This window comes from Pholis gunnellus (genome assembly GCF_910591455.1).
Source record: "Pholis gunnellus genome assembly, chromosome: 24".
Taxonomy (NCBI): Eukaryota; Metazoa; Chordata; class Actinopteri; order Perciformes; family Pholidae; genus Pholis; species Pholis gunnellus.
Genome location: NC_136551.1, coordinates 525,001 through 542,500, shown reverse-complemented (window position 1 = coordinate 542,500; position 17,500 = coordinate 525,001). Strand labels below are relative to the sequence as shown.

General features: G+C 45.0%; 3 protein-coding genes across 3 annotated transcripts; 1 reads left to right on the top strand and 2 right to left on the bottom strand.

Moving 5' to 3' along the window:
• Nucleotides 1-5,825: 5,825 nt before the first annotated feature.
• Nucleotides 5,826-6,485, bottom strand: LOC306715256 (putative claudin-24; the record flags this gene model as incomplete). The annotated part of the gene is made up of 1 exon (XM_079185571.1): nucleotides 5,826-6,485. One exon carries the CDS (start codon nucleotides 6,483-6,485, stop codon nucleotides 5,826-5,828), a length of 660 nt encoding a protein of 219 aa, XP_079041697.1.
• A 1,046-nt stretch (nucleotides 6,486-7,531) lies between these two features.
• Nucleotides 7,532-8,820, bottom strand: dph3 (diphthamide biosynthesis 3). The gene is made up of 3 exons (XM_079185672.1): nucleotides 8,657-8,820; nucleotides 8,111-8,185; nucleotides 7,532-7,949 (listed from the first exon to the last, which is right to left on the bottom strand). Exons 1-3 carry the CDS (start codon nucleotides 8,762-8,764, stop codon nucleotides 7,878-7,880), a joined length of 255 nt encoding a protein of 84 aa, XP_079041798.1. The 5' UTR covers nucleotides 8,765-8,820; the 3' UTR covers nucleotides 7,532-7,877.
• A 3,362-nt stretch (nucleotides 8,821-12,182) lies between these two features.
• LOC306715188 (uncharacterized protein) lies at nucleotides 12,183-16,120 on the top strand. Its single transcript, XM_079185471.1, has 6 exons — nucleotides 12,183-12,364; nucleotides 12,614-12,872; nucleotides 13,142-13,189; nucleotides 13,326-13,406; nucleotides 15,150-15,220; nucleotides 16,029-16,120. The coding sequence occupies exons 2-5, from the start codon at nucleotides 12,623-12,625 to the stop codon at nucleotides 15,212-15,214; spliced, it is 444 nt and encodes a 147-aa protein (XP_079041597.1). The 5' UTR covers nucleotides 12,183-12,364; nucleotides 12,614-12,622; the 3' UTR covers nucleotides 15,215-15,220; nucleotides 16,029-16,120.
• Nucleotides 16,121-17,500: the final 1,380 nt, after the last annotated feature.

Below are 17,500 nucleotides of genomic sequence, written 5' to 3'. Positions count from 1 at the left end.
CATATTATAAATCAAATACGTTACATTACAACACAAACAAAATAATGTATTAATACACTTTTCATAGACATAGTAATGTGACAACATGACCACAGCAGAGAGCAGACAGCAGTAAACTCAGCAGAGTCTCTGACTGAAGCTTGTTGATGTTTGGGTCAAACGTTCTGTGACGTTGAGCTGAAGATGAAGTCAGACTGACGCGCGTTAACCTGAAGATGAAGTCAGACTGACGCGCGTTAACCTGAAGATGAAGTCAGACTGACGCGCGTTAACCTGAAGATGAAGTCAGACTGACGCGCGTTAACCTGAAGATGAAGTCAGACTGACGCGCGTTAACCTGAAGATGAAGTCAGACTGACGCGCGTTAACCTGAAGACGAAGTCAGACTGACGCGCGTTAACCTGCCGCTGCTTGATGGAGCGCCGCGCGCCGCGGATCCAACATCATTAACCGGGAGAGAGACAGTATGCTCCGGCTCGCACCGCCGGTAATGAGCCCTCGCCGGTCATCCCTCTCACCGTAATTAGTGGCGGGGCCCGCCACTGCTGGGGGGGGGGGGGGGGGGGGGGGGGGGGGGGGGGGGGGGGGGCGCTAATGGACTGAACAAGGCAGAAAACGAGCGCTATTAACGCGGGACATGAATTCCTGCTGCACGCGAAGACCCGGGAAACATAATTCATCATTGCTGCCTGTCTGTGGAGACGAGAGACATCGATATATATATATATAATTATATACATATATTCAAACACAAACATGTTGTTTTAATAACGAAGTGACGTTTTTATTGAGATCAAAGTTCACTGACTGAACTCCTAGATTAAGATTATCCCAGCATGCATTGCGTTTCAGGAGATTTCTGAGACTTTTTGTTAAATCCAGAATAAAAGCAGACGAGGAAACACGAGCAGGACGTCACGTGACCGTTTAATCCAGATGAGAGCGACACGTTCAGGGGTCAGAGGTCAAAGCCACGACACGGGGGGGGTGTGGGCCGATGAGTGACAGGGGGGCGGGGCCACGGAATGGCCACCGTTCGGCAAGGTCGGCGAGGTGATTGGTCCGCGAGATGAGGGTGGGCGGGGTCAAGGTCGGCGGTGACGCTGACAGGGAGGCGCTGTTAACGTTTCATGTACTTTTACCTGTGCATTGTAGTACTTTTCAGTTGTATTTGTACTGAGAGAGGAGTAGTGGGGTTCATAATACACCCCGATCTCCTGCTGCATTGTGGGTAATGTAGTTGCCAGGTCTTGACATGGAAGACGGATGTTTGGCAACAAAAAAAGAGATATTTCTGGTTCTTCTGCATCGATTTAAAATGTTGAACACAGTTCAGACCAAATATGAATAACCACAAATAAAATAAAACCATTGTGTTCCACACAATGAATTCATTTCACACAATAATTAGTTCATTAGAGTAAGAACGGGAGCACAATTGCCAGATTTTAAGTACAGTTTGGTTCTTTTAACAGCAGGTTGTGGTATTTATATGCAAGTAGTCTCTCACACACACACACACACACACACACACACACACACACACATATACACACACACACACACACACACACACCTCCGGTCGGGATCAATTAGCGTTTCTGGGGAACGGAGAACAATTAGCCAGCTGGCCTTTATGAAACAAAGCAATTAATGTTATGCTAATAAGTCAGATTTTTGAGCAATTCCAGCTCTTTGGCTAATCTTTGGCTAATTACTCTGACGACTCTTTAGCGTCGTCGCACCAGTGATTAATGGGACAGATGTGGATATTTAACAAACTCCTCCGCGGCTCCACATCAGTGTTATTGATCCCAAGAACCGCTTTTTAATTTGGTGTAAATTAAAATCCAGAACAACTGTGACGTTGTGTACTTATGTGATGTCATGTGACTCGTCCTTAAAGGCACAGTGTTGATTTATTAGTATTATGACAGTAGATGGAGCAGAATCAGTATCTGGTGTATTTAGTCTACTTTCTGCTCTCTTCAAAGACACCAGACTCCATTGACGAAGCCTGAGCTAGCTCGCTAGCTAGCTAGCAGCTACGATGTTGAGTGTATTGGGTTCGTTTTGGGGATTCGGGGCCGTTTCACAACCTGCATCCAATAATAATCCGTCAAACTTTCCACGTCGACAAAAACTGTGATTTGAGCTGTTTGACTGTTATTGCCTCGTGTGTGGAAGCCGTTGATGTTTAATATTCATGGTGTCATCATGTGACGCTGATGTTAAATAATAATACTGAACGTGGTGAAGATGAAGAGGAAGCGACGCTAAATAGAAACAGTTGTAAATGAGGTCGTTGGTCTTTTTAATAGAAAACACTGAATCCTGATTATTGTCAACTGGGGTTTATTGTCCCATGTGCTAATGCGGGGGCCCCCCCCCCCCCCCCCCTCCGGGGGTCCACGCTGAAATTCAGATTCAGGAAGTTTCATCTGAAAGACGCTCGCGGACGGTTTTCTGCAGCGTGGAGAACAAAGAAGGAGGTTTAGAGAATCCAGTGGAAACAGGTGAAGCTGCCATTAAAAGGCAGCTGTTGTCCTCAATTACAGCCGCCGAGCGCCGGCTGATTGGCGTCCCGGTCGGCGAAGGTCACGGCTCCAGCGGGGGGGGGGGCTAAGGGGGGTTAATTACAGACCGGGTTTATGACCTCCCAAAAAACAGAAGCCCGGGTCATTCTCACATCGCTGTGTGACCCCAAATACCACCACGGACCCAACGCCCCCCGGCTCAGAGAGACTGCTTCATACGTGATGTTATGAGGCCTAAACTCATCGTATTTTAAAAGTTGTCTTCAGTATCAAAGGAATTACTGCAGAGAGGAGCTGGTCCAAGATCGTTCAGGGTACTTTAATGGTGCATTCTGGGAAATGTAGTTTCAGAAATGACTTCCTGGTTCTAATGCAGCGGGAGGAAAGCGTCCCTGAACTGAAGGCCACGACGATCAATCCGTCAGCCTGGACTCAGTTTGTTCTCTCACAGCGTGTTGTGTTCAATGTGACGGTGAAAGAGTGGGAGATTCCTCCGAGGCCCGAGAGACAACGACTGTAAAGACGAGAGCCGAGGGGCCGATCACCGTCAGGCAGTGAACGCATCATCACAATATGAATGCACATTTCAAAAGTCTCCTCGTCAGGATACAAATGTAGTTACGCATTATATTCTGGCTCAATGCTAAGCTACGCTAACTGAGAGTGATACAGTATTCGGCTGTCCGTTTCCCCCTGTTTCCAGTCTTTATGCTAAGCTACGCTAACTGAGAGTGATACAGTATTCGGCTGTCCGTTTCCCCCTGTTTCCAGTCTTTATGCTAAGCTACGCTAACTGAGAGTGATACAGTATTCGGCTGTCTGTTTCCCCCTGTTTCCAGTCTTTATGCTAAGCTACGCTAACTGAGAGTGATACAGTATTCTGCTGTGTTTCCCCCTGTTTCCAGTCTTTATGCTAAGCTACGCCAACTGAGAGTGATACAGTATTCGGCTGTCTGTTTCCCCCTGTTTCCAGTCTTTATGCTAAGCTACGCTAACTGAGAGTGATACAGTATTCGGCTGTCCGTTTCCCCCTGTTTCCAGTCTTTATGCTAAGCTACGCTAACTGAGAGTGATACAGTATTCGGCTGTCCGTTTCCCCCTGTTTCCAGTATTTATGCTAAGCTACGCTAACTGGCAGAGATGCAGGATTCTGCTGTCTGTTTCCATACGATGGTACATCTCTACTTAAAGCTGAGAGTGGACTGTGTGTTCGTCCACTGATGATCACTTTGTTTGGAGATATCTATAAATATATACTGTAGATATAGATATTTATATATATATATATTTATATGTGTGTGTGTGTGTTTGCGGTTCATCCCGTTGGGACCACAACTGGAGCGTCGTGCTGCTCGGGGCTTCTGTCTTTCTTGAGAAGGCGAATGATTCGATTAGCGAGGAGCAGAAGAAGGTGACGGAGGTTCCTCGGCTCAGTGAGCCCACCTGGACCAGAGAGGAGCTCATCAACATCAAACACAAACCTCTTTTATCTCAAAGTAACATTTTATAAAGAACCACAATACAAGTCAGCACGCTGCACACGAGAGAACAAAATAAAACCACATATAGTGTTACTGATGTGCATAAAGGGGAGACTTCATTTGGGAAGTGGGTCAACGGCTTGGCATGGCGCCACACACACACACACACACACACACACACACACACCCCTCAGCCCCTCCGGCTATCATGTTTAACAATGGAGATCACACACATGCTCATTAGTAGCTCGGACTGGAAGTGTGTGATGTGTTAAACTGGGTTTATAGTTTATGTTTTCTATCCAGGTAACGTCTTTGACCTTTGACCTTTGACCTTTAACCTAACGGTGTTATCAGCAGCGTGATATGTTCCAAACATTATCAGAAGACGAGCTTTCATTGATCTGATTGAAGTGATATCTACATGATAAGGAAGTGTAAAGATAATAACTCTTCCATGGTTCTGATGTTTCTCCATGGTTTTGAGTAGACATCGCCCTCTGGTGGCAGCGGCCACACACTACACTCCCTGTGTGTGTTGATCACTTTATTACAGCGTCCCAATGAAACAAACAACATCCTTTAAAAGATGAAGACGTCATAAAGAAGACAATGAGTTCATCATAACATAATTGTAAGCACAGTAATATGACTTGCAGTCACAGAAAGATAATAATTGTACTAATACTCATATTTACTTTGACTGAATGTGTTGTAAACCTGTGAGACAGCGCCCCCTGGTGCATGTTCATTACATCACATGTTTGCTTTGTCATCTTAACTGCTGCATCAGACTAATGATGTCATCAGTAGAGGTTACTGCTCATCAATAACTATTACGTCTTGTTTTGTATACTAAAACACTTCCAGTACAATATACTCATAGGAATATTATGGGCCTTCTGTGCTGTCCCGCTACAGCTGAACCTCCTGTCAGCTCATCATGAGGCCACAGATACGGTTATGTGTTTCTAGGGCTGTAATAATACACGTATTCGTATTACAAGTGTTCGGTCCGAGGCTTATGAATAATACTAGTGCGTTTGGAAAATGCAGGAGTTTAAATTGTGGGAAATATCATGTTTTCGGTGGAGCCGCTGCTCAACCTGGCAACCCACCCAGCGTCACAGACGTGCTGCCTGACTCTCCACCACGGAGAACCATCGCTGTCCTCTGGTGAGGCTACAACTCTCCACTGATTCAAACAGGGATAAAGCAACCGCCACACAATCCCATCATCCATCTCTCCAGACCATCATTCTGGCTTTGTTAAAAAAGACAACAGCCCAACCCGAGAATCACACGTCCGACCCGAACCCGACAGGTTATTAGTTTCATGTAAAAATGAAGCTCAACACCTACAAATACACGAACTGCAGAGAGCAGATACATGAATTCACGTATGACGGGATGCTTTAATGCTTTCATTCTAAAAGAGGAGAAAAGTATTCATTTCATTTGAGTGTAGCTCCTGTGTGACTGGGCCGTGGCGTCTCTGTGGAGTCACGTGACTCGTCTCTCCGTGGTCGACTGATGTGGATCCAGCTGCTGATTACAGGAGATAACGAGCTCACTGTGAGAGCAGAACAAAGACGCTCTCATTGGTCGGGACGGAGCCGGAAAGATGTTGATGCTCAGAAACATCCGTCAACAAGAACGAAGAACCTGAACAAACACAAACACTTCTATTGTTTCTTCATTTACATTCATCAGCTGATGAGACTTTATTTACACTCGTGATGATTAAGCATTAAATTAAACGATGACATGAACGGAGACTGGAGGCGTCCCCTGATGGGGAGTCGTCTCAGACGTACTCAGATCTGGTCCTGATGGGGGGCTGCCTCACCAGGGGGAGGATGGGCGCAGGTGCGTCCCAGTTTTCCGTCTGCAGGCACAAACAGGAAGTCAGCAGCAGCGTTCCCGCCGCCAGGTGAAGAACTCCCGCCGTCCAGCCGCAGAACAGAGCATCCCCGAACTCCCAGCGCGGCACCACCTCCGGCACCGACTGGTCGAAGAACCGCAGGACCGCAAGGTGGGCGACGTACGAGACCGGGACGAGCCCCAGGATCCCGGCCGCCAGGCACAGCGCCCCGCCCGCCGCCTTCAAGGCCCACTTGAGCCGGCGGTCCTCCGGCGGGTCGCGGCAGAGGTTCACCAGGTCCACGCCGGGGACGGCCAGCAGGAGTCCGAGCAGCCCGGCGGCCAGCGTCACGCACATGAGGATCCGGGCCAGCCTGATGTCCGGCGGCAGACCGAGGAGGCCGTCGTAGGGCCGGCACTCCAGCGCCCCGAGGTCCTGAACCACGCAGGTCTCCCAAAGGCCCAGCTCGTAGGTCTCTGTGGGGAGCAGGTCGGTGGAGAGGGTGAGCCAGGTGGACATCAGGGTGGTGGCGAGCGAGCAGAGCCAGGCCCCTCCAGAGACCAAGACCCCCGACAGCTCCAGAGCTTGAATGCTTGGGTCCATGACGGTCTCAGGGTCCCTGGGTCTCCTGTGGGTCCCAGTCCTTTCCTTGCCGGGCCATTATCGTGATCGGGCTGCCAGCAGAAGGAGTGAACATTCAGCAGTCTGAGAGGAGAGTTGTGTCCCAGCCCCCCCCCCCCCCCCCCCCCCCCCCCCCCCCCCCCCCGCCCCCCGCACCCCTCAGACGGGAGAACGTGATTGGTCGACACTGGAAACAACAGCATCATTGAGCCGCCTGCTCACAGGATGTTATCAATGCACACATCTCTGTTTGAAGTCAGTGGCATCACTCGCACTCATGCCCTGCTTTGTGTTAGGGAACCCCCCCCTGCAGGGAGACCCCCACAACCACCACCACCACCACCATCACCACCACCAACACAACCACAACCACCACCACCACAACCACCAGCACCACCAACACCACCAACACCACAACCACCAACACCACCAACACCACCAACACCACAACCACCAACACCACCAACACCACCAACACAACCACCATCACCAGCACCACAACACCACCACCTGCACAGCACACAGCTGCTGTTTGTCTCCTGAACACGGTGAGTGAATTTAATCCCTTTGGAGTTTATTTGAGGGGTTTGTTTTGTGAGTTTTGGCGACCTGGTTGACCTGTTTGTTAACTTTGTGGACCTTTAACATCACTGACTCAACTCGTGTGCAACATTCCTGACGATGTGAATTTAAATGATTCCTCAGAAACTTAAAAACTGTTTATTATTTTGAAGCTGACTATATTTGACATCATACGAACTGTGAAAACAGAGATCGTGTTCCTTAAATGACAGAAATACCAGGATGTTCTGACCCACAATGCTTTGCACTGCAGGTGTTTGTCTGTAATGCATCCAACAGAACTATTGTTGTTGTAGCTTATTAACCATTAAAAACCTTTAATGAAACCGTTTTAATTGTATTATTTGTAGAATTGTTGTGACTTTATTCTGATTAAACATGTTCAGGCTCATTACAGAAGATATGATATAAATAAATCACATTTAAACAAATACAACACTCCGTTTGTCATAAACATTTTATTTCTGTTAAAATAATAGAAGTTAATATTCTGATATGAAACATATTTACACTATTAAAGGACAGAATGATGTTTTCCAGCAGCATTTGAACGCATCATCTCTTCAAAATAAACTTTCTTCAGACACGCGGATTCTGAGTTCATTTACACGTGTATGTGTGTGTGTTTAGAGAGGTGTGTGTGTGTGTCTGTTTAGGTGTGTGTGTGTTTAGAGAGGTGTGTGTGTGTGTAAACAAGTGAGAAAAGCTGCGTCACTCGAGTGGATTTAAAGGAACAGTTGTTGATGAAGATGGTGATGATGATGATGATGGGGGGGGGGGGGGGGGGGGGGGTCAGGACTGAACCATCTCCAGTCTGGTTTCTGTCGACGTCGTTTCCACGATCTCTCCGGTCATAAACAATTCCTAAAACAAAGAACAAAACCAACTTATTTCCACAGTGAAGACTTCCTGTCGAGTGCTTGTCCTTCCACATGTGACTCTTATTTTGAAGGATGACACTAACTGCTGGTTTCAATTGTGTGGGTTTGGTTTTTCACAATAAGAGTGGAGATGCGTTCACTGACCTGGTCGTAGATCACTTTAACGATGAGCGAGCAGCTCGGACACGTCGCCACCTCCTCCCCGTTCTCCAGGTCCTCCTGTAAAGACGCTTCAGATCAGATTCAAGCTTCAACATCATAACATAGAAATAATAACTTCTTATCTTCTGAAATACCTTAAAGGAGATCAAACACTTCCACGTCAACATAACACATCCGGCTTCTTAATCAAATACTTTAAACACACACAACGTGCTATTTTAGAAGACGTTTGACAAAACATGAACCAAACTCCATTTAAAAAAGTCTTCAATGTGACACCTAGTCCTGACGTCTGCTGACAACTTTGTGGTCCAACATCATGTAAAAGTTGTAATATATGAATATAAATGATCATCAAATGAATGCCGAACTCATCACAACACTGTGTTTATTGGTGGAAGTCATGAAGTGCGTTCTGTGCACGTAGAGAAGTCAATGAAGCCGAAGAAATGTTAAAATGAGTGATTTTATGAATGCAGTCTGGCGTTAAGTGAAGCTAGCTGTTAGCCTCCCGTTAGCTCTTCTTACTTTAGTAATGGCGAACTTGTCCCCGCAGGGACACGGGAAGTAATATGTCTCCGTGTCCTCGTCATACTCAAAGTCCTCGATCTCTACTTCGTCGTGAAAAACCGACATTTTATCTAAAAACAAGAGAACCAGAGAAAAGACTCTCGTGTGTCGCCTCAACGTCTGTTACGGCGTCGCGACGTGATGACGCACGTGATCTTCTTCTGTGGGGTTTAATGGCGGACTGCTGCCGCCTACCGGACCGGAAGTGTACCGTCTGAGGAACAGCTTGGCCAATCAGGGTGTAGTTTGTGCCCCCGACCGCTGGGTGGTGCTGCGGATCAGTGGTGGTTCTCCAGAGGGCCCACTGCCTCCTCTCAGGAGGTTCAAAGGCTTCTTCATGAGACGTGTTCAGCCTCAAAGTTTAAGAGGTTGTTGGTGGTTCACCAGGAGTTCTTGAAGAGGTTCTAGGGATCCAAAGGGATGTTTTTAAATGTTCTGAGGAGGTTCCAGAGATTATTTTACTGGTTCTTCTGAAGAATCAAAGGGCCCTTGGTGAAGTTGAACAGATCCAGGTTCTTGTGGATGTTCCAGAGCACCTGAGAGGAGGTTCTAAAGGGTTCTTGAAGAGTTTAAGTTTAGTGAGGTTTAAGATGGTTCTTGTGGATTTTCCAGAGGTCCTCATTGGGGTTCTAAATATTCTTTACATGGTCTGAAGGGTTCTTGAATAGATTTCGACTTGAATGAGGTTGAAGATGTTCTTTGGGAGGTTCCAGATGAAGAAGTACTTGAGGTACTTTCGGAAGTTGTGGTAGTTTTTTGGGTCTTTGAGGCGGTTTCGGGATCTCTCTCTCATGACGATTCATTTCGGAAGATTGGATGTTTCAAAGGTTCTTGATCAGGTTCAAGGGGTCCATCAGGGTTCTTGAGAGGGTTTGAAGGGTTCTCAAGGAGATTTTGCAGCTCAGAACAACAATTGAGGGTTCTCACTGAGGTTCTGAGAAACAGTGACTGTGTTTAAGGGACTGTGAAGGAGATTCCGGTGGTTTCTTCATCATACTTCCTAAACCCTTCCATTAGGTCATCGCTCAAATTAATTTTCAGCAGATTCGTCACAGACGAAGACCCATAAATCCGCCGTCGCACTGTCCTCGCTGAAGATGTACAACAAAGGAGCAGTGTGTTCCTCGAGGTCGCCCAGAGCTGTTTGTGCGGAGGTCGGATGAAGCTGTCAAGACAAGTGTCTGCGTTGTGGGGACGAAACACTCTTTATTTGCTTAATTTGTTCTTTTATGAAATATTATTTTCGGAGAATGGAAAATAAAAGGTCACTGTGTGTGTGTGTGTGTCTGTGTGTGTGTGTGTGTGTGTGTGTGTGTGTGTGTGTGTGTGTGTGTGTGTGTGTGTGTGTGTGTGTGTGTGTGTGTGTGTGTGTGTGTGTGTGTGTGTGTGTGTGTGTGTTAGTTTTTCTTCCGTCTCTCATTGAAATGAAATGTTTTTCTGCTTTTATTGTCTCAACAAATGTTCTTGTTCTTTTGTTCCAGATGATCGAACGACACAAAGTACAGGTTCTTCTGCAGGTTCCTGGGGTCTTTAAAGACATTTAATGAAGCATCAGAACATCTGAAGGGTGTTTCCAGGGGGTCTTTGAGAGAGTTTCAGAGTTGAAAACTCTTCAAGAACCCTTTTAGACCTTCTAGAGAATATTTAGAACCTTCCTCTCAGTACCTCTTGACCATCTTAAACCTCATTCAAGTTGAAAACTCTTCAAGGTTCTTGGAGGCACAAGTGGGGTCTTTGAGAAGGTTCCAGTTCTCCAGTAGGTTTCTGAGGTCTTTGACAAAGTCCAAAGGTTCTTGAAGAGGTACAGACTGAGCTCTGTGGTTCATGAGTAGGTTCCTGTGGGATCTGCAGTGTCTAAGGGTTCTTGTGAAGGCCCTCAGAACTTTTTAGAAAGTTTGAGAGGTTCTTAAAGAGCTTCTAAGGGTGCTGAAGGAAGTTCCAAAGGTTGGGGTAAAAGGTGGTTTAGATAGTTTCCAGAGGTGCTGAAGGAGGTTTGAGAGATTCTTGGGTGGTTCCCCCAAATCTACATCGTCATGACAATATGACAATGAGTCTTTGGGTTCTGTGGGGCCTTTAAAGTGGGATCCAGGATCCAGAGGACGGTAGGTCGCTCAGGAGATCTTTGAGTCTGAAGAGGTTAAACAAGGTTCAAAGTGTTGTTGAGGACATTTAATGGTCTCTTGGGGGTTCCAGAGGGTTCTTGGAGACGTTCCAAAGCCGTGCTCTCTGTAAGAGCCACAGAGCTGAGGTATCCGGCTGGATGTGTACAAAGTGCAGTTAATAGCCGTGAGAAAACGTTGTGGGCACGCCGGTGACCTGCATGAATAAACAACCTCCACTCCTCCCCTTAGAGCCTGAACAAATACAGGTTCACAAAACACGGATACTCCCACATGCATGCACAAGTAGAATACACAGAATACATATAATATACAGTATATATATACAAATACACAGACGTACGACCTGGCCGTGCACACACACACATTCCTGTTCAATCACTTCTCTCAATGTGTTTATAGATCCAACCTTTAGAGCAGCTGAGTGCTTCCATGAGCAGAGCAGAACTCTGAGAACATCAGAGAACCGGAGACCCTCAAGATCTGCATAGGAGAACCTGAAACCACAGAACCCCTAAGAACCCATTTGGACTCTGATGAAACAGAAAAACCACCTCCTGTGGTCTTTAAAGATAATCTAATGAGGCGTCAGAACGTCTGATGAGTGTTTCCAGAGTCACGCAAACTCTTCAAGAACCCTTTAGACCTTCTAAAGACCTGAAGAACCGCTGAAACTCTAAAGAAAACATCTGGAAACTCCTAAAGAAACGTTGCATCCTCCAGACTCCTAAAGAAGAAGAGAGAACCCAGAAAACATCAGATACTTCTGTCTTTAACTTCACTGATATACTTTTACTTCAGTCAGGGTTTTGAACGCAGTACTTTCACCTGAAGTATTTTCACAGATTAGAACTTGTACTGCAGTAAAGGTACTCTCTGGGTGTACTTGTACTGCAGTAAAGGTACTCTCTGGGTGTACTTGTACTGCAGTAAAGGTACTCTCTGGGTGTACTTGTACTGCAGTAAAGGTACTCTCTGGGTGTACTTGTATTACTTCTGACTCATTTGACTTTCTTTCCACTAAGTGGTGCACCGCCTCTTTTCAATGTCTGTGTGCACGTTAGATGTCCGCTTGCATGTGCACGCGCGCACCTCCTCCTCCTCCTCCTCCTCCTCCTCCTCCTCCTCCTCCTCCTCCTCTTGTATATCCGTAATCAGGTGGAGTTGCGGAGAGAAGAAGATTATTTCCACAGAGGGAAGAGGAGGAAGAGGAGCGCGCGGTGCAGATCTGATCACCAGGAGCTGCGGGGGTCTCGTGCCGAATGCACGCGCCTCTCAGCGTCTTGTCTTTGGTCCTCAGAGACCAGACCTCCGAGTCTCTGACAGCTGCTGCTGGAGGACCCGACTCACGACGATGATGATGATGAAGGATCTTCTCCGGCTCCACGCGCCCCACCAGCCGGTCTGATGATGAGAGGCCCCGGAGCTCGACACGCGGCTCGGATCGAGAATAACCCGGGATAATATTCATATTCATATTCATATTCATAATAATAAAGACAGAGAGACTTCTTTAAAGAAGAGCAGACATCCAGCAGCCCAACAGGTCAGAGACATTTCACATTAATAACTTTGACTTCAGATCATGAAATGTATTTATATTCATATCTAGTATTACTACTGTAGTACTGTGATACTACTAACGGCACAAAACGCTTTATTAAAGCTTTATTTCACATTGTTTAATAATACTTTCTGTTCAAAATAGCAAATGTTTAGCAGACTGACATTAAGAACAGGACCTCCAGCAAATGAATTCACTTAAAACTCAACCAATCAGCGCGCGCTCCCTCAGGTCCGCGCGATGCTGCTGTCGCTCGTCCTCGTGCTGCTGCTGGTCGCGGGACGCTGCAGCCGGCTGGAGGCGAAGACCAGGACCGAGACCAGGACCGGGACCGAGACCAGGACCGAGACCAGGACCGAGACCGGGACCAGGACCGAGACCGGGACCGAGACCGGGATCAGGACCGGGACCGAGACCAGAACCAGAACCAGAACCAGCGGGGCCGGAGTGAGGAGGCTGGAGAGAGAGAGCAGGTCCCAGCAGGGACTGGGTCAGTACTACGAGTACTACTACTAGTACTTTTACTACACGTCTGATTCTATCACTTAAAACAGAGTCCTGCAATCAAGTACAAGTACAACAGTATTCAATGAGAATAAAGTACTAAATCCTTCCTGTTTCTGATGCAGAACTACGTCAGAGAAGAAGAAACGTTTCACTCGTTGACGTCATCACGCTGCTGTACTATAGTATATATATATAGTATAGTAATACCTTCACATGTTGAGAGTAACTGTTGATGTACTCTGTGTATTTCAGAGGGTCCGCCCCCCCGACACAAGCAGACCTTCATCCAGCACCTGACGGGTAAACGTCTTGTTCCACCGTAAAGTGGTTGTTTTGGTTTATTCTGTATTATTTGGTTGTAATAATGAAGCTGACATCACAGCCTTCTGTCCAATCAGAGAGCAGCGTTTGTGACATGTGCTCCCTCTGTCCTCAGGTCCTCTCTACTTCAACCCAAAGTGTAGGAAACATTTCTACAGACTTTACCACAACACCAGAGACTGTACCACACCTGACTGTGAGCGCACACACACACACACACACACACACACACACACACACACACACACACACACACACACACTGTTATCAGTCAGTAATCATGTCACAACAGAAGCAGCTCTTGTGATCTTAAATCATGCGTTCAGCGCTGTGTTTATTTTAGAAAGAGTGTGTGTGAACAGAAATATGTTTCTGTGTGTGTGTGTGTGTGTGTGTGTGTGTGTGTGTGTGTGTGTGTGTGTGTGTGTGTGTGTGTGTGTGTGTACATGTTCGTGCAGGACTTTTTCAGTTAAACGGTTAAAACAGAAACAAAGTGAATGTAGTTTCTTGGCTCTTGCAGCAGAAGCTAACGTGGTACTTTACTAGAGCGATGTACTGAGTGATGATGAGGTATTCACATTCTTTATTCAAGTAAAAGTACTAATACCACACTGTAATAATACTGTGTGACTATAAAAGTACTAATACCACACTGTAATAATACTGTGTGACTATAAAAGTACTAATACCACACTGTAATAATACTGTGTAACTATAAAAGTACTAATACCACACTGTAATAATACTGTGTAACTATAAAAGTACTAATACCACACTGTAATAATACTGTGTGACTATAAAAGTACTAATACCACACTGTAATAATACTGTGTAACTATAAAAGTACTAATACCACACTGTAATAATACTGTGTAACTATAAAAGTACTAATACCACACTGTAATAATACTGTGTAACTATAAAAGTACTAATACCACACTGTAATAATACTGTGTAACTATAAAAGTACTAATACCACACTGTAATAATACTGTGTAACTATAAAAGTACTAATACCACACTGTAATAATACTGTGTAACTATAAAAGTACTAATACCACACTGTAATAATACTGTGTAACTATAAAAGTACTAATACCACACTGTAATAATACTGTGTAACTATAAAAGTACTAATACCACACTGTAATAATACTGTGTGACTATAAAAGTACTAATACCACACTGTAATAATACTGTGTAACTATAAAAGTACTAATACCACACTGTAATAATACTGTGTAACTATAAAAGTACTAATACCACACTGTAATAATACTGTGTAACTATAAAAGTACTAATACCACACTGTAATAATACTGTGTGACTATAAAAGTACTAATACCACACTGTAATAATACTGTGTAACTATAAAAGTACTAATACCACACTGTAATAATACTGTGTGACTATAAAAGTACTAATACCACACTGTAATAATACTGTGTAACTATAAAAGTACTAATACCACACTGTAATAATACTGTGTAACTATAAAAGTACTAATACCACACTGTAATAATACTGTGTGACTATAAAAGTACTAATACCACACTGTAATAATACTGTGTAACTATAAAAGTACTAATACCACACTGTAATAATACTGTGTAACTATAAAAGTACTAATACCACACTGTAATAATACTGTGTAACTATAAAAGTACTAATACCACACTGTAATAATACTGTGTAACTATAAAAGTACTAATACCACACTGTAATAATACTGTGTGACTATAAACAGAACGTGTTTGTGAAGCACTGATTTTATTTCTTAAAGATTCTTTTTAAACTCTTCTCTACACCGATCACACAGCTGTTGCCTCGAGGCGAGCTGTTTCCTGTTTGTGCTAAGCTAGGCTAACATCCTGGCCCTCGTGACCCTCTATCGACGGAATCTTCTGACATCAAAATGTTTTTCTTTTCTTGTTCTCAGATTATAGACGATGTGCTCGTCTGCTGACTCGACTGGCCAAAAGCTCTCGCTGTACGGAGAGATGAGCAGCGGTGAGACGACAGACCATAATATTCATCTCACACATGGTTCTACGAGTTTACAGTCTTTAGAACCTTCAGAAAACAGAGTGTATAGAACCTGTTCATTATAGACTCCATTCTAAGTCTGTAGAACATCTTAAACACAATATCTTTAGATCTCGAGAACCTGAGAACCTGTAGAACCTGTGGACCGTATAGTGTAGAACAGAGACTGTAGAACCTGTAGAACATGTGGACTCTATAGTGTAGAACAGAGACTGTAGAACCTGTAGAACATGTGGACTCTATAGTGTAGAACAGACTGTAGAACCTGTAGAACATGTGGACTCTATAGTGTAGAACAGAGACTGTAGAACCTGTGGAACATGTGGACCATATAGTGTAGAACAGAGACTGTAGAACCTGTAGAACCTGTGGACTGTATAGTGTGTAGAACAGAGACTGTAGAACCTGTAGAACATGTGGACCGTATAGTGTGTAGAACAGAGACTGTAGAACCTGTAGAACATGTAGAACATGTGGACTGTAGAGTGTGTAGAACAGAGACTGTAGAACCTGTAGAACATGTGGACTGTAGAGTGTGTAGAACAGACTGTAGAACCTGTGGTACCTGCAGACTCTCTGGTCTCTAGGTTTATAGAACCCGTAACCTCACATTTCCTTAAAACTGGTCAATAGAACCCACAAAAGCAACTGTAGAACCTTTTAAAGCCTTGCATCATGGGACATGTAGTATTGAAAGCTTCTGGAATATTCTTCTTCTAAAGTGACCGTTTGATTTACTTTCATTGTTCTTTCTTTCTCAATCGGTCTGTAGAACGGATCTTAACGAGCAGAAGACGTTCTCCGCCAATAGAACCGCTTCGGTTCACGTCCAGCCATCAGGACGGGTTCTATTTTATTCTCCTCTACTGTATTCTACTGGAATCTACTCTGCTGAAGTCAGCCTCTCAGGTTCAGACTGAAGAACAACAGGGTTCTACTCTTCCTCTGGTGGTTCTACTGGGTTCTAGTGAGGCGGCCGGAGTTCTCTGTGAGCTGGATCTCTGCTTTAAAATCAACACAAACAGATTTGATCTGGAAACAGAAACGTTCATCTGGGAGCGAACGTCTCGTCCGGACGCTGAACATTTCTACTTGATTCCAGTTTGAAGCCTTTTGGAACCGAACGGACGAACCTGTGATCGGACGACAGGAACGTCTCTACGATGCTGAATGTGTTCTGTGTTAATAAACTCATAATATTCCAGGGTATTGATGTTGTTCCATGTGCAATATGTAGACTGAATAAAGACACATTTGGTCTGTTTCTCAAACGAAGACTTTTGGTTTAGTTTCTTAACGGTTTTGTTAAAATGAGCATTTTATCGGGTAAACTGTCAAACGTTGAGCTAGTTACTGTACAAAGACTAGAAACTGTGTTCTAGCGACATGGAGCCACAGACAGAACCTCAGGAACAGGACATGTGGGTGATTACATCATGGCTGTGTATCATGAATACAAACTACTTTTAAACGTCTGACTGAATTCAGCCTAAAATGATTTCTCTCAGCTCGTCTACAGCTTGTTATGTTCCAAAGGGAAGTCCTTCAGTCCAGGTTCTAGACTTCATATCAGTGTGTTTAGAACCTCTGGATTCAGCCGCTCCAGTGTTTAGAACGCGTTTGTACCGAGCGTACCGCCGTATGTTTGATCCCGTTCCTGCCAAATGAATTGTGTAAACATTTGATTTAAATTGACAATAAAAGCCGTTGGTCAACATCTGCAGGTGGTCCAACATCCGTGGTCATGAATTCATTTTGGGCCCAACCAGGAAACTAATGGCGTTCCGCCCTCGAAGCAAGTATTCCTCAAAGCGCGTTGTGACTGTTTCCAAGTCTACTCTTGGTTGGTTCAGAACAGGACTGCGATGTTCTCATAAGGTTCATTACAGCAACAGTTTTTAAAGTGTTGTTCATTGTTGGCGTGCAGATGTTGGTCTCGTGTCACGGCCGTCCTGTTGGCAGCTCTCTGATGCTGATGGATGTGTTTCTGTGGGAATCAAACCAGTTTCACACAATCAGAGGAATTAATCCTGATTCCCACAGTCCACGAGACCGTCCTGAGGCCAGACTGGGTTTCCTTTGAACCTCATCTCTTTCCAGTGTGGTTCCTCTTCTCATCTCATCTTTGGGTTATTTCTGCCTTTCTTTGACACGGTGGAGGAACGACGTGCAGCAGAGGCCTGAAGGCTGGAATCATTATGAAACATTAACAGCGTTGCTTTTAGGAGAACTATCCTATAAGTT

Bases quoted from the DNA above. Each gene is read 5' to 3' on its own strand.
- LOC306715188 (XM_079185471.1), top strand. From the start codon at position 12,623: ATGCTGCTGTCGCTCGTCCTCGTGCTGCTGCTGGTCGCGGGACGCTGC. The intron at 13,190-13,325 runs GTAAACGTCTTG...CTCTGTCCTCAG, and splicing joins CTTCATCCAGCACCTGACGG to GTCCTCTCTACTTCAACCCA. The intron at 13,407-15,149 runs GTGAGCGCACAC...TCTTGTTCTCAG, and splicing joins AGACTGTACCACACCTGACT to ATTATAGACGATGTGCTCGT.
- dph3 (XM_079185672.1), bottom strand. From the start codon at position 8,764: ATGTCGGTTTTTCACGACGAAGTAGAGATCGAGGACTTTGAGTATGAC. The intron at 8,186-8,656 runs GTAAGAAGAGCT...GCGTCTTTACAG, and splicing joins ACAAGTTCGCCATTACTAAA to GAGGACCTGGAGAACGGGGA. The intron at 7,950-8,110 runs GTCAGTGAACGC...TCTTTGTTTTAG, and splicing joins TTAAAGTGATCTACGACCAG to GAATTGTTTATGACCGGAGA.